The sequence below is a fragment of the Eurypyga helias genome, unplaced genomic scaffold (assembly GCF_000690775.1).
Source record: "Eurypyga helias isolate BGI_N326 unplaced genomic scaffold, ASM69077v1 scaffold3512, whole genome shotgun sequence".
Classification (NCBI taxonomy): domain Eukaryota; kingdom Metazoa; phylum Chordata; class Aves; order Eurypygiformes; family Eurypygidae; genus Eurypyga; species Eurypyga helias.
In genome coordinates this window covers 4152-24220 of record NW_010237659.1, presented here as the reverse complement: position 1 = coordinate 24220, position 20069 = coordinate 4152, and the positions used below count along the sequence as shown (strand labels likewise).

General features: G+C 46.7%; 1 protein-coding gene across 1 annotated transcript in view; it reads left to right on the top strand.

The window, feature by feature from the left end:
- SLC12A8 (solute carrier family 12, member 8) overlaps positions 1-16053 on the top strand; it is a gene marked incomplete at its 5' end in the record, with an annotated part of 25052 nt that extends 8999 nt beyond the window's left edge. Inside the window, 7 exons of the mRNA XM_010147518.1 lie at positions 1114-1201; positions 4355-4501; positions 7485-8160; positions 8912-9009; positions 10902-11019; positions 13508-13568; positions 15888-16053. Coding sequence (XP_010145820.1) covers positions 1114-1201; positions 4355-4501; positions 7485-8160; positions 8912-9009; positions 10902-11019; positions 13508-13568; positions 15888-16053 — 1354 coding nt within the window. The remainder of the gene's footprint in view (positions 1-1113; positions 1202-4354; positions 4502-7484; positions 8161-8911; positions 9010-10901; positions 11020-13507; positions 13569-15887) is intronic.
- Positions 16054-20069: the final 4016 nt, after the last annotated feature.

Genomic DNA, 20069 nt, shown 5'->3' with positions numbered 1-20069 from the left:
GCTTAGGGTGGAAAAAAATTTATCACCATGCTCCAGCGTGGGTCCCTCCCACAGGGTGCCGTCCTTCAGGAGCAGACTGTTCCAGCATGGGTCTCCCCTGGGGTCACAGCCTCCTTTGGGCATCTCCCTGCTCTGGTGTGGGGTCCTCCCCCGGCTTCAAGCAGGTCTCTGCTCCATCGTTACCTCGATGGCTGCTGGGAAATCTCTGCTCAGGTGCCTGAAGCACCTCCTCCCCATCCTCCTCCACTGACCTTGGTGTCTGCAGAGTTTGTTCTTTCACATCTTGTGCTCTCTGTGGCTGCAAAAGCTCTTTATTCTTATGTTGTGTTTTGGGGTTTTTTTTTCCCCTTCTTAAACATGTTATCACAGAGATGTTATGACTGCAATTGGCTCAGCCCTGGCCGGTGGTGGGTCTGTCTTGGAGCCTGCTGACACTGGCTCTGTCAGATACAGAGGGGCTTCTAGAAGCTTTTCATAGAAGGCACCCCTGTAGCCTCCTTGCTATCAAAACCTGGCCACTCAAACCAAATACAGAATCATAGAATGGTTTGAGTTGGACGGGACCTTTAAAGGTCATCTAGTACAACCCCCCTGCCACGGGCAGGGACACCTTCCACTAGACCAGGTTGCTCAAAGCCTCATCCAGCCTGACCTTGAACACTTCCAGGGATGGGGCATCCACAGCTTCCCTGAGCAACCTGTCCCAGTGCCTCCCCACCCTCACTGTAAACATTTCTTCCTTATATCTAGCTGAGTCTACCCTTTTTTAGTTTAAAGCCATTACCCCTTGTCCTATTGTTACAGGCCCTACAGGCCCTACAGTCTGTCCCCAGAGCTGGGTTATTCCCCCCTGCACACATCAGGACTGCAGGTGGCTTCCCCTCAGGGTACCCCTTGGTCACACTGCAGCTCTCCCTGGTACATCCTAGTAGGTAAGTAATGTGGACCAGTGTTATATTTAGCCCTGAGGCTAAATCATGGAGGAACAGCCCATGCAGAGTGATTGAAGACCCAACTTGTGTGTACTTGACCTTCTCCTGTCTCTGCTAATGGGCAGAATTCTCAATGGTCTTGTCTTGCTGGAAAAAAATAGTTTATTTTTATTGTTTGCAGGTGGCTTCTGTACATGGTCTTTGTTTTTTTGCTGGGAGCCATTTGTACCCGTCAGTCACTCCGTTATGACTTTATGATCGCAGAGAAGGTAAGTAACCACAAATAACCCAGCGTGGTTTCATATAATGCTGATTTTGGGTTGCCATCTGCTTTACTAAATGCTTGAACTTTTCCAAATGCCTAAGGAATTTGGGTACCCATCCCTCATTGAAATTCAGGGGGATTTCCCCATTGCAAATCCCAGTGTACAATTGATTTGAATAGCTTTGCATTCACCAGCATACCCAGTAATGCTGAATCTTGGCATAATCACCCAGCAATAGCTTTAAGAGCTGAAATATGCTAATGTGGTCTAATGATAAATGCTGTATTTGATTCAGTGTATCCTTTCTGGTTGGTGAAAGCTTAGACCAAATTGAAATCTCTAAAGAACCCCACTGCTTATCTTTACTAAGTCAAGCGAAGCTTACATTTCCATATCTAGCGGGCTGTAATTGCCGGGCGAGCAATAGGATTATTAAACTCGAGACATTCCACATGGGTGTATATACACGAGGGAGGTTTGTGGTGTTTACAGGCAACGAACCTTCTCCTTGCAATTCTTTAAAAAAAGGGCAAAATATTTTGGTGTGTGTCCCTGTCTTATTTTAAATGGGATATGGGATGTAGTTTTCTCTTATTCAGCATTATCCAAAATCATGGGTCCATCACATTTAAGATTACTTTTTGTGATTAATTTAAAATTGAGATGTTTGCCATTTATTTGATTTGTAATGTGCTTTTATTCTAAAATATCAGTTTGAAACTCTGGCTTTGTTTTCTCTATCAGTAATTGTGGCCCTAGACTTTCTCCAGCCCCCAAAATAAACTCCAGAGTGTTGGTGGGGCTCCTGCCACTTCCTGCTAAGGTTAAAAAATTCTCTGTGTTTCAGGGGAAAAAAAGAATGAGTCTGCCTTCTTGAAGGCAACATCTTTGTATGTCGGTGTGACAGACTTAGTGGGCGAAAAGTACAGTAACTAAAAGAATCAGCCTCAAATGAATCAGCTCAAGAGAAAGGAATTGTTAAAACTTCAAAACCCTCGCATGTGGCGGAATGAAATATCTCCCAGTAAAGAATATGAAGATATTTAATAACGTTTTAAAAAACCCCAACCAAGCACCACACAAAAAAACCCTCAAAAACCCAAAACCCCCCAAAAAAGCAAATTCCGTTTTCTTTTCCCTAGTATGGTACAAAACAATAGTGCAATCCCAACATTCATGTTGCTTCTTCGGGTTATTACGAGCTGCTTTAGATTTTAATGGCTTTGGAGAGAGGGAGGGAAAAGAGATCATTACACATCCAACATGCACGCTCTGTTTCTGTCACTCACAGGTGAGCAAGCGCTTGGCTGCTATTTTCCTTAAAATACTTGTTTGGCTTTTTAAACCTAAAAATGGGATTCGGTAATTTCGCTTCTAATGAGCTCGCAGTGCCAATTTCTTACAAAGTATTCACACTCTCTGTGCTCAAAACCACCAGCAAACCCTTTCATCAGCCTCGGTGAAAAGGACTCTTCCCCTCTAACCCTGATTTGAATGTCAAGTAGTACATTTAAATGCAAGAATTTTTGGCAGCTAAAATAATATATGACGCCTGGCACAAGTGATTTGTTTCTTGCCAGTATTTCTCGGAGCAGGGCAGGATTAGGGGAGAGGGAAGGGAGGTTACGCTTGTAAGATTCCCCATCAAGTCCGTTGGTCTGAAGGAAGCTGATAGCTGCTCATCTTTCAAGTTTCTTCTGTCCCACGAGATAAAATTCACAAGGCCAAGTGGATTTTCATGGGGAAAAGGCATGTTGCGGTAGGCGGTTTCTACAGTTCTGTACCACAACATTAATTTTACACGCCTTCCCCAAACAACAAGCATTTCATGGCCTTTTACCCAACCTCCTCCTCGCTGTGTGCGGGTTTCGTAGATAAGGAAAGGGCAGATGTAGCTTGAATCGTCTCTAACCATGTAGATCTTTGTGATTCTTCGTAAAGCATGGGCTGCCTGACTTCAGCGGGGGCAGAAGCTGGGAGAACCCATGTTCTTTTACACCTTATTTTCCACGAAAGGAGGGGTGGCAGTGAAGGATATGTGGGACACTGTGGACCAGCCATCCTCTGCCACGGATACCTGGGCAGCTGCAGCGGCTTGCTTCAGTGGAGTATGAGAAGGACAGATCTGGGCCAGAATGTGGGGTTTTTTTCTCCCTGCCTGGCCATTCTGCTGGTGGTTTGCCTTTCTCTGCGGCTGGCTGCTGGCTGGCTGACTCGCGTGGTCTCGCAGGACTTGGGGGTGGCTCTGGTGACCCTCGACCTCGGAGCTGTGTGCCCACATCCTCACGCTGTGGGGCCAGGGGCGCTCCCATGGCAAAGCTTTCTTGCACAGTGTTCATACTGAGGGGTTTTGTGTATTTGGGTGGGTTTTTTCAGATGTGCTGCTTGTGCTCACAGCACTTGGCAGTGACCTGTGGAGGGGGACCCCAGTCCTCGCTTGTGTGTGATAGACCCTGAGCTAGCTCCGTGCCTGCGGGAGATGCTCCACGTTTGAAAGGGTGCTCGCTGGAAACCACTAATAACCCCAGCCTTGTTAGCACTGTGGCTTTAAAAATCTTTTTAAAGTTTCATGTTGGTCAAAGGAAATTCTTTTCTCATTGAAGACAGGAAAATAAGGTCATTGTATTATATCCTTCAGAGCGCATTTTTTGAGATGTCATTTGTTTAAGGGGCAATTTTGATTTGGTTTCACTGTGGATTTTCTTTCAGGATTGTTTTTCTCCTCTGGGACATAGGGGTTTGTCTTCCTGTTTTGGATGGTTGGAAGCATGGGCAGCTTTTCCTGTATGATGTGCTCTGTATATAAGTGATCTCTCCTGAAATAAACTCACTTCCAGTTACTTAAGGGGAACCTAATAGCTGCTGCTTTGCTGCAATTGCTCCAAGTGACAAAGAATTTCTTGGATGTGAGCTTGTCAAATGGCTCTGTCAGTACAGGATGTTCAGTATTAAATTACTTTTATGGGGTAATTTTCCTGTATTAATTGCTTGCACTTTATATGACAGACCAGTTAAATTGCTGCTTTCCCAGCACTTGCTCGGTTCATTTTGCAATGTTACAAAATATATGTGATCTCTTAAAATACGTCTTTAAAACTGCCCGTGGAGCTTTAAGGAGCAACACGATCAACCTTGCCTTCTCTCTGCTTCCTCCAGGTATCCTTGGTGGGTTTCTTGTTTTTGCTAGGACTGTACATCTCGTCCCTGGCCTCCTGTATGGGGGGACTGTATGGAGCACCCAGGATCCTGCAGTGCATCGCCCAGGAGAACGTGATCCCCATGCTCTCCTTCCTTGGATGTGGGGTCAGTCAGCCTTTCGCTGAGATTGCTCTCAAACCTTCCCCTGAAGGAAAACTGTCGGTTTAAGAAGCCAGGATTTCCGTGTGTCCGTAGGGTGAGATAAGGGATGGATGGAATATGACCCATGGGTCCTCTCCCTCGGACCCACCTCTTTCGAGATGCCCCCAGTAAAACAGCTGCTGATGATACAACTTTACCTGCAATTTCTTTTGCAAATGCCTTATCTGTGCTGCTGCTGCTCCTGACTGTGGCCGAGGGAGGTACCCGGCTCTTCTCTGCCCTCCTGTCCAGGGCAGAGGCCTGAAGCTTTTGTCCAGGCACTTTGGTAAAATGGATGGTAACTGCCTCTTTATCTTTCTTCCTTGTTTGTTTATTTTTTCTTTTCTTTTTTTCCTGCATTTTTTCTTTGAGCTTTTCCTACCCTCTGTAGTAACCTCATAGGTGAGTTCCTGACTGGTCGCGGTGCAGTGGATTCAGTCTGTGTGCACTGGAGAGGAGGACACTTCTTTGTAAGATAAGGTGCCTTTTGGACACTATAAAACAAAAACAAGGAATAGATTGGAAAGGTTAATTCAGGGGGCTGCTAAGCTTTAGATATGCTTTGAAACAAAGCCTTGCTTTGAATATGACAAGAGGCTTTTCCCTTGTCCTCATAAATAATCCTCATTCACATGGGTCGTTCCACTGAGATCAGTCAGAGTACCAGTCACTAAGGACTCTGTAGTCTCGGGCTATACATTCAGAGCAAACTATGTTTTATGGTTTTCCCTTCCTCTAAACAGGGTGAAAATAATTCTCTTGCTCTCACCCTGCAGCACCTAACTGGCTGTACTGAGCAGCTGGAAAAAAACCTTACGATGTTTTGCTCCTTCAGAGCAGCTTATAAATACAGAAAAATATTTTACAATATCAGTATTTATGAATGTTTTAAAATATTTAAATATTTTATAGTATAATAATTTTCTACAGTTCTATATTTCTCAAAACAATTTTTTAAAATTAAAGTCATAATAACCACAGTAATAATAGTAAATAGTAATAATTACAGGGGAAACAGGAACAATAATGAGAGCAAACATTTCCAGCTCCTGAAGGCAGTTGTCAGGCAATCCCAGGACGGGCTGTTCTCCACTTGGCAACCTATGTCAAATTCTCAGCGATTTAGCAAATTTGACTGCAAAGCTGATTCCCTCTCTTCTCTGAGAGTTTTCTGTCTGTCAAATTTTCTGCTCTGAACTCTGTCCGGGCAGAGTGCCACAATGGGAACGACTCAAAAAGGTGAGAAATCAAAGGCAGATCACTTCCACCTCCCTGTCCTTTTCTCTGCCACCTTGAAGCCTAGATTTGGTTTATGGGGAGTTAACAAATTTAATTTGCCCTTAACAATCTGTTCCACATCAGTTCTTCTTTTCCATGGTTGAAAACTGTGTTGTAGTCTCCATAACCCCAGCTGATGGGAAGGACACAGCTGCTTTCTGCAGTGTTAAACCCAAGCCAGGGGCATCCTGAGATGGTACCATCTGTTCCCCATCTCAGTACAGGATTCTGATACTGAAGATGCTTTCTGAGAACCATGTTCCTTTATCCCCATCACATACTTCTGTTTCATTGTGAAAAGACCTAGGGTCCAGAACTGGTCCCCTTTTATATTAATAAGTAAGAGTGCTCCGATGCCCTTAGCTCTGTCTCCCTTTTTCTCCTCCTCTCCCTGCCTTCACCCCACCCCAAAGGAGAACAGCAAGTGGTGTTTCTCCTGACTGCCTGCTTTGCCAACACATGCCTGGCATTGCTGGGGCCAACTCCCACCCTCCTGCATCCTCGGCTGCCCAACCTGTTCCTGTCCTGCCCCTGGGCAAGTGCACCTTGGGTGGAAGAAATCATAGAATGGTTTGGGTTGGAAGGGACCTCAGAGACCATCTAGTTCCAACCCCCCTGCCACGGGCAGGGACACCTTCCACTAGACCAGGTTGCTCAAAGCCTCATCCAGCCTGGCCTTGAACACTTCCAGGGATGGGGCATCCACAGCTTCTCTGGGCAACCTGTACCAGTGCCTCACCACCCTCTCTGTGAAGAATTTCTTCCTGACATCTAATCTAAACCTCCCCACTTTCAATTTAAACCCGTTACCCCTTGTCCTGTCACTACAGGCCCTTGTAAAAAGTCCCCCCCAGCTTCCTTGTAGCCCCTTCAGGTACTGGAAGGTGCTATAAGGTCTCCCCAGAGCCTTCTCTTCTCCCGGCTGAACAAGCCCAACTCTCTCAGCCTGTCCCCATAGCAGAGGGGCTCCAGCCCTCTGAGCATCTCCGTGGCCTCCTCTCGACTTGTTCCAACCGGTCTATATCCTTCTGATGTTGAGGGCCCCAGAGCTGGACGCTGAACTCCAGGTGGGGTATGGGACAGGAAACTCCAAATGCTGAGGCTCAGCAGACCATGGATTTAACTCAGTCTGCTGCCAGGACAGGGCCAGAAGCTGCTGATGTGAAGGTGTCACTGCTTTGTGTGGGCAGAGCTTCATGGACTGTATCTGGCAGTCAAAGCCTTTCCCGTGGCAGTGTGCTGGAGCCTTTTGGGTAGGCAGCGATACAGAGTTCTCTAGAGAAATTGGGGATGAACCAGTAACTCTAATTAATGCGTTTTATTGCCAGATTTCCCATAAGCCCCACAAATCTCTCTGAAGGTTTATTGCTGCTTTAATGACATTGTTTTACCACGGAGATACAGAGTGAGAGTGGATGAGTTTTCCAAAGGAAAAGCTTGAGTAAGGCTCAGAGGTGACGTGAGGGCTCAGCAGCTTTTGGCGTCCAGCCTGTTCTTTAATTTATGAAGCCGGTGAGCCTCTGCTTGCATGCACGTGTGTGTTTCGTGACTAAGGGGGTTCTGCAGACCACCCAGGTAACCACCTGGGACAGCTGAGCAAGAGGGGAATCCTTATGGTGAGGCTTATGGTTATTAATTTAAATGTAAGTTTGTTTTGTTTACAAAATAGAAAGGACCCAACAAAACTCCAGTGGCTGCAATTTGCTTAACAAGTCTCATCACCATGGCTTTCATCTTGATTGGGCAAGTGAATGTTCTTGCTCCCATAGTCACCATCATCTTCATGCTGACGTATATCGCTGTAGACTATTCCTATTTCTCCATCTCCTTGAGCTACAACGTTCAACAGAAACCTGATGAGACCCAGATGGAAAATGTCAGGCCTGCTCACTCTTCCCAGCCGTTAATTTTCAGCAAGTCCTCCAGCCGTGCAGCAGATGGAGTCATTCAAAGCAGGTCAAATGGCACCTTGCTGGAATTCACAAAAGACATGGACCAGCTTTTTAAACCATTCTGTAGTGAGCCAGGTACTTGCAAAAAAGGAGAAGCCGAAAATTCAACCCAAAAGGTCAAACAGAAGAAGGCAAAGAAGCCAGCCAAGCAGACGTTACAGGACAGCTTTCTCCTGGATCTCCCTCGTGATGCTACCCAGACTCAGTACAGCTGGGATGAGACCACGGAGCCCTGCAGCAAGAGCTGGCAGGACCTGGCTGAGCAGGTCCATCAGCGTGACATGGGTCCGTGCTCATCACCTGCTGAGGGTGCCCAGCGGACACCCGAGCTGCTGGAACCAGGGGAGCAGCTCTGCAGCGAGGTGTCTGCGTTGCCCGGCCAGAGAAGAGAAGGTAAGGGCTGTAGGAGACGGACATCTCCGCGTGCATGGGGGAATGGTTTGTAACCTCAATCCTCCTGGTGCTTTCCTGAAGCTTTATACAGGGCCGTCACTCAGTGATTCATGGCAATCGTCTCATTTGTTTCAGGTGAGGGTAGAGCTCAATGCAGCACATCACGGGAGAAGTTCCAATGTAATTTTCTATGGAAGATTAATCACAGGAAAACCGGCGGGGCTATATTTAGTTGAGGGTTGTTTACAGTGCATTCATTATTCCACACATGCACTCTTAATGCTCTACATTAAAAAAGGGTTTGAGTGTATCTTGGGGTTTACCTCATTCTAGTGTGGGGTAGGAGGGATGGAGCCGTGAGAGTCTGAAACCTGGGCTATCAAAATGCCGTGGTCCCTGTGCCGCAGGTGGGGTCTGTAGTTTGACACCCACAGCTGAGAGTCTGAATTTGTTATGTGGGAGGTGTGTGTGTTTGCTTGATACTGTGTGTTTGCTTGGAGTTTGTCATCTAAGTGCTGTAGTGTTTTGTCACCTTTAGTCAATTAAGCTTCATAAATGTTTCCAATGGAAAAAATCTCCATTTGTCTTCTTTCACAAATAGGGAAACTGAGGCAGAGATAGGCAGATGTGGCTTTCAAATGGACTTGGCACCAGAGTTGGCAACTTTTTTGGTTTTAGCTCCTTTCTAATGCCTCTTATGTTTTTTGTTTGTTTGGGGTTTGTTGTTTGTTTGTTTGTTTTTTCCCTGTAGAATCATCTGTAAAGCAACAAAATCCAGAGCTGGGACTTCAGCAAATACCAGAATCCTTCTACTCCAAATTCTGCAACCACTGGGTTTCCTTTACTGGTGTAAGTGTTTTGTTTTGAGCACTGGTTTGTGATTATAAAAAACAGGAGGAAATTCATCACTTACTGCAGTGTAAATGCACTCCAGTACTTTTGTTTCTAGTATTCCAGGCTACCTGAATTAAGTACTCAAGGTACCATGCATCCAGCCATTCAAATTCAGAGAAAGCCAGATGACATATTAATTAAAACAACAACAGCAAAAAACCAAACCCAAAGCAAATAGATACAAACTCAAAGTCTGGCTTCTTAGGAATTTAATGATGCATGGCTGGCTGGGAAAAAAAAAAAATCTGTGTCCCTCTTTTCACTGTGTGCCAGCCTGCTTTTTCTTGCCATGGGATGGAGTGAGACACCAGCTTCAAAGCTGTCTTACTTTTATTTAGGAGCCAGTTTCTTCAAGCTCAGGGTGGAGTTTCATTAGTGTTGTCCTCCTGATACCAGCAATCTGGCTGTGCAATTCCATCTTTTGACGGAGGAAAGTGGAGCAGTCCTCCAGCACGTTACTTTCAAGAATAAATAACTTTTAAATACCTCTGTCTCAAGCTGCCGAGGAGTTTAAGACATTTAAATTCATCTTGGGAGAATGGATTAATGGGCAGATGACAGGGAAAGGGTCAGAAATGCATAATGAATGAACCATATGGCTCTGCTGCATGGATGGAGATTTCATAGCTGTGTGTAAAATGTAACGAACCCACTCAAAAGGAACACTAAACCCTTTTAGTTGAATCCTGAGATGGAGTTTGACACCTACTTTTCAAATTCGCTGCAGCCAGCAGCCAGCTCCTGGGGAGGGCTCCCACCAGGGAACAGTGCCAGGGTGGGATGGATGTGGAGGCTCCTCCCCAGCGATGACACCTTTAGGAGGTTGTGCACTGATGCTGTCTCTGGGCTCAGTAACTAATGTGGCTCCCGACACGTGCCATCGCAGAACGGTCACCTCTCTGTCTTCATGGGGAATTTGCTTACGGAGATGACGGAGGTGTTCATTAAAGCAGACTGGGTTTAGTGTCAATAGTCAGACTTGGGAGGAGGTTGCAGCAGAGCTGAGAAGGGATCAACAATGCAAAATAAAATCAGAGAAGCAAAAATCAGGTGCATTTATTCATCTTGGCTCCTTTCCCCTCTACTCGCTTTCTTTGAGCTTCACCCATCGTGTCAGTCTGGACTTGTTTATCTCTTTGTGTGCTGCCCCTTGCTGTTCCCAACCCAATCCATGAAGATGCTATCCCTGCCCCTGTTCATATGCTCCTCGAGCCAAACCTGCCTCATAAGCTGGTGAGCCTCTGGATACTCCAAGGCAGAGACCTGAGGCCCACGCTACCTCTAGAACTCAAGGTAGCTCCCAGAAAGCTCCCTCCATGCCGCTGAGGATGGCACTGTACTCCTGTGCTGTCCCTCCTTTCAGCAGTGAGACCGAACGAGGATCCCTACCTCATTACTGAGAAACCTCACCCCTGCCATACCCGAGTCTTTTTAGATAGCACTGGGTGGAAGTGCTCTATGTGGCCAAAAGCCAGGCACCCTGGGGTGGTTTGCAGGCAGGAGATGCCATGGAGATGCCATTTCAGATTGAATAATCGAAAACATTTCTTCATGGAAAGGGTTGTCGAGCATTGGAATGGGCTGCCCAGGAAAGTGGTGGAGTCACCATCCCTGGAGGTATTTAAGAGACAAGCTGATGTGGTGCTCAGGGACATGGTTTAGTGGTGGACTTGGCAGTATTAAGCTGATGGTTGGGCTCGGTGATCTTAAAGATCTTTTTCAACCAGAGCAATTCTATGGTTCCATCTTTCTCCAGGAGTTGCTTTGCGGAAAAGGGACTGTCAGGTTGTCATCAACGTATTATCTTACAGACTCCAGGGTAACCCCAAACCGTGTCTTTCCAACAGGCGATAGTGTCCCTCGTCATAATGTTTGTCATTCAGTGGATATACACCCTTGTCAGCCTGGGTGCAGCAGTTATTCTGTATTTCTACATTGGCCAAGTGAGTCCAGGACTCCCCCTTGGTGAGTATTTTTTTTTCTGTATTATTAAAACTGCCTAAAAATTCATTAAGCTTTAATTTAACTTAATTAGGAATTGAGACTGTTGTGTTTAATATGCAGGTGACAAAGTGAATGATGAGGTTTTGTTTTGTTGCTGGCTTTAATACATCTTCGCTCTGGCTCTTTAATTTTATGTTGGATGCTAACTGCAACTAGCATGAGTTTGATAGTTTGAACATTGTGCTTACTGCTTTAACGTGTTGTACTTTAAATGGCAAACCCAGATACTAATACTATGACTTAACAGCGATGGCAGATTGTAAATGTACCATAGCAATGAGAAAAATCTGCTGTAAATATGTTTTAATAAACTTAATTAAACAATCTAAACCCACCAGAGAAAACTTGAAGGAAAATGGGAATAATGACAAGTATCTCATTAAATCTCAGAAATCATAACTCCAGAACAAGAGAGCCTTTTGATTCCAGAACTAAATGGGTTGAATATGTTGGGAACGTAATCTGGGAAAATACCCTTAGGTGGAGGGCATTAGAAAAGTCTGTGCATGTGATCGGCTTAAACAAGTTCAAAATTCAGCAGTGAAGCACATTCAGAAGGCAGCTCAGGAGAGCCTACAGCTCCTTGGCATGGCTGCAGGAAGGGTTTGCATTGGTCCATGTCTGTGAGGGGAGAGGGTGGTACGAACGCAGTGTGCGCGTACTCACACATACGTGCGTAGGTGCACATGTACATAAGTACCTGCACATGTGGATGTGCCATTTTTTTGTTTAAGATCAGAAAAGTCAGAAGAGCCCACGTTCGCATGTCTTTTAGGCGATGCAGAAATAGCTGCCTGGGCTTAGTTAAGATGAAAGATTATTAGAAAATAGGGAAGTAGGTACTAGGTTTCAGAAACCCAAATGATGAGAAACCAAGAAACAGTTGTCACTTGGTAACCATCACAGCATCACTCACCAATGCTTTTCTTTCTACTCTAACTGACTGCTTTTCTATTTATCTGCATGGGATAATAGAGCTGAGACTGTGGATAACACTTGCTAATTTGTATCTTTGTTAAAACTCAGATTTCCAAAGTTTTTTACAGCCCCCTATATTAAAGAAAACACAATGTTTTCAGGTTTTAGAGTTTTCTTTGCCTTTGTAAATTCACTATGTTATATCTCTGTCAACTGCTTTTGAAATATTTACCAATAATGACTTCAGGAGGAGTTTCTCAGTGCTTAAAAGATTTTTGGAAGGTGATCAAAGAAATAGCAATGCGATTAGACATTTTTTTCTTGGTTTCTTTTGCACATGCATTCCCATGCATACAGTAAAACAATGCCCAGAGAAGGGAACGGAGCTGGGGAAAGGTCTGGAGCACAAGTCCTGTGAGGAGTGGCTGAGGGAGCTGGGGGTGTTCAGCCTGGAGAAGAGGAGGCTCAGGGAGACCTTATTGCTCCCTGCAACTCCCTGAAAGGAGGGTGAAGAGAGGGGGAGGGCTGGTCTCTTCTCCCAAGGAACAAGCGATAGGACAAGACAAAACGGCCTCAAGTTGTGCCAAGGGAGGTTTAGATCAGATATGAAGGAAAATTTCTTCCCCGAAAGGATTGTCAAGCATTGGAATGAGCTGCCCAGGGAACTGGTGGAATCACCATCCCTGGAGGTATTTAGAAGACGTGTAGAAGTGGTGCTTAGGGATACGGTTTAGTGGTGGACTTGGCAGTACTGAGTTAATGGTTGGACTTGATGATCCTAAAGGTCTTTTCCAACCTAAACGATTCTATGATTCTATGAAATGTTGGGAGACATCTGCTTGAGAATTGCTCTGAGTTAAGGACCAGATGAAGACCTCGGGAGCATAAATGCTCTGAGATTTTGATATGTCCCTTCTCCTCTCTCTTCCTCCCCAAGAGCCTAAGCCAAACCCAGCAGGCGCTGCCAGGTCTCCATTCTCCTCCCTGTCCCTCACCACAAACTACTTCTGCTTTTGCTGCCAGCTCTAGCACTTCCCTGCCCCTGCAGTAAGCCAGTACAGGAACCGAACCGTAAGGAGAAACCAGAACAAAACAGTGTTGGGTAATAAGCTAAGGCGGCTCTCCATGGGATGAGACAGGAGGGAAGGAATGGTGAGACCACAGCCACCCTGGTTGAGGTCGGTTGAGTGGCTTCTCCTGTCTCCCCCTCCCTGCAGTGGGAATGAGCTTTGCAGTCTGGAGAGGAAAAGGTGCTGCTGCGGGTGTCTGCTTTGCTGGGGTTTTCACAAGCTGCCAGTCTGGGAAAGGATAGCTGTTCTCTGTGGGGAAATTTGGTTTGAGTTTCTTGACAATCATTTAAAAGCCACAGCGTGTGGGGAGACTGCAGGAGTCTTCTCACCATCGCAAAATCTTTGTGTACTGAAGGCTAATGACAGGCATGTTGGTTTCAGATTTTATGCAAAAATTCAGTGTGTAATGCTATTATGAGAGAATTAGCAGTGTACTGACTTCTCGTGCCTTTTCTCTGTAGGAGCAGCTGCGAATTTCAGTTTCTTCAGCTGGATTAAGTCGGTTTTGATCACCTCGTGCAGGTTGGTACCAGTCACTTGGCGGTGACCGAGGCGGTGCTCGTTGTTCCCATGACGCACTGATGTGCACAGCGAGGGGTGGCAGACTTGACTTGCTTATTATCTGAAGCAGTTCCTTCTTGCATACACAGTTATTCTTAATGGCAAAAAAAGCTGTTTTACTCCCGTTAGCCCGGCATGTGGCTGGCCACATAAGTGGCAGAGCGGGAGTCTCCTCTGCCTTATGTGTGCTTATATAGCTTCTAACCATATCGTGGTGCCTGAGGCTTTATCTTACCCCAAAGGAACGTGGCTCAACCTTGGTGGCTCAGGTTGAACTGGAGGAAGAAGAGGATACTCCATCTCTTTCATCTATGGAAAGCAACTCACTGACATAGTGGTGGAACAGGCTCATGTGGCAGCTGTGCTCAAGTTTCAGAGAGGAAATCTAGGGGGAAGCTGCAATAGTTAAGGGGCAAATACAGTAAGCGAGGGGTTTGGTGTAGGAACCATTCAGTAATGAGTCTGTAGGGGACTGAAGTAGCAGTGTCTTGGGATTTTCTTCCATGAAGACCTTCAGGGTTTTGTGCAATTAGTTATTAACTATTTTATTTTAAACTAGACTAGACTGCCTCTGTCTGCAGTCCCTGTAACATGGCTTAGGAGAGAAGCCAGGAGTGACGGGATCTCTCTACGTCCCCACGGCAGGTCTGCGGCATGGCTGAGAACAGAGAAGTCTGTTCTCCCACATGACATCCATCCTTCTCTCTGCCAGACCAGTGGATGTCTCCAAGTATGGGACTGGGTCCCTGAAGACCCACCTGTGCTGCGCACCTCTTGCCATGCATATCTTGGTTCACACAGCTACCGCTGCCTCTCAGGGCAGGAGTATAAAGCAGCACGCTTGCCTGAGCGTCAGGGGATGAGAGCCCAGGTTAGCATACTACCCAGAAAAGGGGGGCGTGAGGGGGTGTAGGAGGTGTGCACTGTTTTCTGCATATCATTTGGAGTGAGGGGTTGTCCCCCCAGCTTTCCACAGCGTCTGCTGGACTCGCAACGTGAGCTCAAGCCAAGGGCGAGGAGGTGAGGATGGGAACAGGGCGCACAGGCTGCGCAGGGGCACTGCCAGAGTTAGGCATGGAATAGGAGTTGGACCCTGCTGCTTCGTGTCCTGGGCACTCATCTGTCTGGTTCCACCTCAGCGTCCAGGCAAATTTGTGGCAGGTCATTTGAGCTTGATGCAGCTATGATGACAGAGTAGGATCTCCCTCCTGTCTGTCCCTCGTTGCCTCTCAGCCCTGTCTCCTGCTCATTGCCAGAGCTTCCCCACGGAAGGCTGGTTGAGATGTGAGGCTTTCACGGAGAGTTACCATGTGTGGAAAGGAAAAACCATCCCTCCCGCAATGGCAGCTCTGCTTCTCATGGGAGGAGCTGTGGTTATCACAGGGAGGTTTCTCCTGCGGGTTACCAGACCCAATCCTCAGTGCTTCAGTCAGTGCAATCAAAGACCTTGTCAAGGAGGACTGAGTGGGGAGCTGGCAACTGCCCAAGCAGAGACAGGTCCTATTGCTCTCTCCTCAAAGAGTGCAATCTCTGGGTCAGCCAGACAGCTTGGCCATCTTATCCTAATGCCAGGGCTCCTGCTTACGTGGACACAAAGACAATTTTGGCTCTGCTTGGGGGTCAGGTGGGTTGTTTTGAAGCCTTTGCCATGCTGCAAGAAATTGCATTGAAGCGATTTGCATTTTTTTCCTAAGCTTTGTTAATCCAGGCAAGACATTTTAATGAATTGGAGGTAAAGCAGAAATCTCATTAGAGTGCAAGAGAGTTGGAGGCAACCAAGGATCCTTGACACCTCTAAGGCTCTTTGGTGCTCAATGAGGTCTGAGGCTGTGCTTTAAGATCTTGCTGTTTTGGTTTGCAGTAGGTTTTCTTAAAATCAGCTTCTGGGATGAAGAGATTGCAGGAATATTTCCTCTTTCATTTAAAAGAGTTACAAAAATAATTGAACTCTGCACTAAAGCTCAGGAAACTGATAGAAGTTTTCATTAGAAACAGTTCAAGCTGCTTCTGCATGGTGTGGAAAGTGCTTGCTGTAGCCAGCGTGCAAAGAGAAAACTTACTTGTTAAGAAAATGTATATTTTCCAGTGTTTTCTGGGGGAAGGGAGTATGTTTTTGTGTGCCTTCTGGGAAAAATATTTTCAGATTAGCTCGATGCCTCCCAGGGGTGCCGAGAAGGATTTAGCCCCTTCATAGGAGCAGTTCGGCTGGTTTTGTTTGCGCAGCCGCTAACGGATGGCAAACAAGGGGTGACGCAGGTGCCTCCGCTGCTCTGTTTGCAGGAGAAGGCCATCTCCCAAGGAGCAGATCGTGGTGACACCGTCCTTTGCAACAGTTGGCATGGAGACCACGCAGCTCACCGAGGAGAACGCAGACTTCGCCTCGCGGGACCGCTATCACCAGTCCTCGCTTATCAGCAGAGCGGAGTTTGGGAATCAGTTCCAGTGAAAGACACACAAAAAATCAGGCCATTCACAAATCATTTAGAAATGCTAATGGCTGCCACTGGTGCCTTGTGAAATACTTGAATACATATGGAAAGGATGTGAATAGTTATTTATATATTCGAGGCTTGTTTGTTTATGCAAACTACAACATTGCTGGGTTTCAAATCTTATCCAAAATGGGGGAAAAAATGCAAATGAATGGGCCAGTCCAGGGAGGTGATGAGTTACTGAGGACAATATAATCCTTTTAAAGAATTCAATTATAAGCGCTATTGAGCTCTAAAGAGCGTCTCCTCTATAAAAGCGTACAACACCCCATTGCAGAAGTCCTCGGGGTGATTAGGGACGCTTTGTGCTGAGAGCGGTGACCTCGGCAGCAGGAACCAGCACCCCGCTCCCATCTGTGCCATGGATGGATGCGACCTTCCAGGTCAATTCACTTCGTCTCTCGGCATGAATTTGCCTGCTTGTAATATAGTAATTTTCTACCTCAGCATTTACATTTCCAAGGTCTTAGAAAGTACTTTAAGGCATTAGACAATAGGCCAGAATCAGTGGCAAGTGCAAGAAGATAATGAAATATATTCACGACTGGAATCGCACATTTAAATGCAGTAATGTAGTATAATGACCTCTACTGTGAAACTGTAAACGATGTCTTCGAAGCTGTTCACAGTGATTTCCCACATCCTTCCTGACATGATGCCTGGGACCCAACGACTTAGCTGGGTCCGAATAGATCATCTCCCTGTTGAAAGGACAGATGATTCAAAAGTGCCTTAACAAAATACATTTAGCCTCATCTTTGGTTATTTTGCGTGAAGCCCATCCCATAGTGAGCTCCCGCAAGGAGCTGTTTCTCCTGCTGCTGTGATGTGGGATGCGGGAGGCTCTCAGCCGGGGATGCTGCAGGATTTCCCATGCAGACCTTAGGGTTGGTGGTCAGTGGCTGTGGGTGAGGTCTTGCACGGACACCCCTGTCACCATCACTTCTGCTTCCCAGGGAAAAACCCCTGGCAGGGACCCGGGAAGTTGTGAGGCAGGTCCTAGCAGCACAAACTGTTCTGATGCCAAAAGGAAGGGGAAATCACTGCCTTTCACTCCCTTTTGTCCCTGAGCGTTTCAGCCTTTAGATTATTTATTTCTCCTTCTGTGCAATAAAACCTGAGACCCCAGGAGCTCCTCTCTGTGCTGCTGTGGGTGCCCTCAATGCCCTTGAGCACCGGGGCCGTTCCGCTTGCCGTCGCATCTCACAGTCTGGTTGGCTGCAGCTTTGGCTCTTCCAGTTTGCTTACAGAGGGACGCAACACAAAGCAGGCTTTCTGCTGAGGTGAAGAGAATGATCCTTGTGTGCTGCAGAAAGCATATTTGTTTTCCTCAAGGTCACAGGTCTTTTATCAAGCATTTTTAACCTTAGTTATTTCAACAGAGCAAAAGGAAGTGAGGCTTGTGTGCCCAGCTCTAAGCCATCTCAAGTCCTGTGCTGGAATACTCCTTCCAGGGTTGGTTCCTTCTGTTGCTCTGGTTTCCAGAGACTCTGGATCTGTTGTGAGGATGTAGCTCTGTGCTGAAGCTTCCCTTGGGTGCCCTGGGACTAGCAGCTCCAGAGGGCCCTTCCTGTGCTCATAGCATCCTTGACCTTGGCAGTTACTGCTGTTGTGCAAACCTCAAACACTCCTTGGTGCTGATCCGCCACTGGCAAGCTTCATGGTGCGGTGTTATCCCCGTTACAGTCTGATACACAACTGTAATGCCAGTACTGTAAAATATTCCATTTCATAAGGTCCTGTCACATCAAAATATTTTGGGTGCCTTCCCTTCCAAGACAGGCAATGCCCAGCCCCATGTTTCTCTGTAGCTTGAACAAAAGAAAACCCCAGAACATGGGATGAAGTGATTAATGGGCGGAAATTCCTAGGTTAACTGATTTGTTAGATTCTAAACAATTTAGTTCCCTTCTTAAAATAAGGCAGCAATGAGGAGATTCAGAAAGGGAGGATGAGGAAGGTCCCTTGGCTGTGTACCTCCCTGGGCAGTTGCACTGAGTGAAACCAGGTGGCTTGGTGGTGGAGGAGTGTTTGCCTCTTTGACACCGTGGTCCCTGCTTGTCCCCAAAATGAGGATGTGATGGACCAGAAGTACATGCAGCTTCTCCCTTGCTCTAGCAGTATTGGGAAGGTGCCCCACAGCTTTGCTTTCAGGTGACGAAGCCTGCAGCAGCTGTCCCCTCCCCCTGCCACCACCCTCCTGCCCCTTCAGCTCCTGCAACCCTTTGCATCCAAATGTCCTCTGGAACTATTTTGGTTGTGTTTGCTTGCTGGCAGAGGCCTGTGAGAGGCTGTCCAGAAGGCACTGGGGTGCAGGGATGGGTCGTGCCTTGGTATTTCTGGAAAAATGCGGTGGCAGGTCTGACATCAGCACCGGATGGCAGTAGCTGCGATCGGGACCTGGCAGTGGAGATGCTTTGCAGAGTGTATCATGCCGGGAGTTTCTGGTCTCCGCATTCTGCTGCTGGAGAAACTCTCCCACCTCCTCCACCAGCACCAGGAGCACAGCAGGAACCAGCTTCCTCCACCCCCCGGTAAGTATGGGCTCTTGGTCCTTCTCTCCCCTCATACCTCCAAGGGAGGAGTGCATTGCATAGGGCTGGCTTCCTCGCTGCTGTCACGGGTTAGTGTAGAGCAACTTTCCTGTTTAATGGTTGAAAGGGGACGTGGCGATCTTTCCTGCAGCATTAGCTTTGGTGTAGTTCATGGTAAGAGCGGAAGGAAGCCTTGTTTTAGCACCGATAACCCCACAGACTCCGTAGCGCTGGATATTAGATGAGTTCAGGCCGCGTGGGTGTGCAGGGCTTTGCACATCAAGGACACTTTTCCAGCAAGCTATTGCCGAAGTTCGGGGTGTCGTGTCAAAAATGTTCCCCCTGGTTTGGGACCCAGGTCTGAGCATCTTAAGTCCCGTACAGGTAGCAGCTTGGTTAATGTCATTACGAAAAGGCCCTCCTGTCTTCTAAGCCATGTAAGCTTTGTTATAATCTGTAAGTATTCTCCTTTCAGTTGGAAATTTGATTTTTAAAAAATTATTATTATGTAAAAAGAGAATGCCTTGCAATGGTCAGGGTGTGAAAACATTTGTTTTTGAGAGAGATGGATGTAAAAGCTCTGGGTTTGTTTCTTTTTGAAGACTCCAACTGTAAACTGGTGGCTCTAGTTTTAATGGCTTCCTCTGCGGAGCACACAAGCACAGAAGGAAGTGGAGGATAAATATTTTATTACTTGTCTTGATGTATTGCCTGGAAGCTTACGCTGCGTTTGTGATCCCACAGCACTGAACAGGTCTGGAAATCAGAATCTTCTGCCTCAAAAAACCTTGTAGCACTAATAGCCAAGACAAAGAGTGGGCAGGAAAAAAGGGAGGTTTTACTGTGATATTGGCATTAAGAGACAGCTCCTCAGTTGGTATAATTTGTCATCATCCCCCCAGGTCTGGCTGTGTGTCCCTTTAGGAGTCTGCATGGGGAGAACTGAGCTCCTTATATCCATAGCTTAGCTCAAAACCATTGGTTTTTCTGCCCTGTTGGCTCTCTCTTGATCAGCTTTGAGTTTCCTTGATGGTGCTTGTTGTGTACGGTGGCCAAAAAAATCACACACCTGCCATGGTCACTTGTTCATAGCAGATAGTCATGACCACAGTGTTGAAGTAGCAAAGAATGATGACAAAATATGAAGTGATGCTTCTGAGCATGGCTGAGTTTAGGCTCGGGAGGCTCTTGGTTCCCTGTGAGCTGGTATGCTCTCACCCATGCACCTCTAGTTCAGGCTGGCAGAGGTTCTTAGAAAGCATCATACTTGCACATAGAATCACAGAATCGTTTAGGCTGGAAAAGACCTTTAAGATCATCAAGTCCAACCCTTAGCCCAGCACTGCCAAGCCCACTACTAAACCATTACCTGAGCATCACATCCACGCATCTCTTAAATACCTCCTGGGATGGTGACTCCACCACCTCCTTGGGCA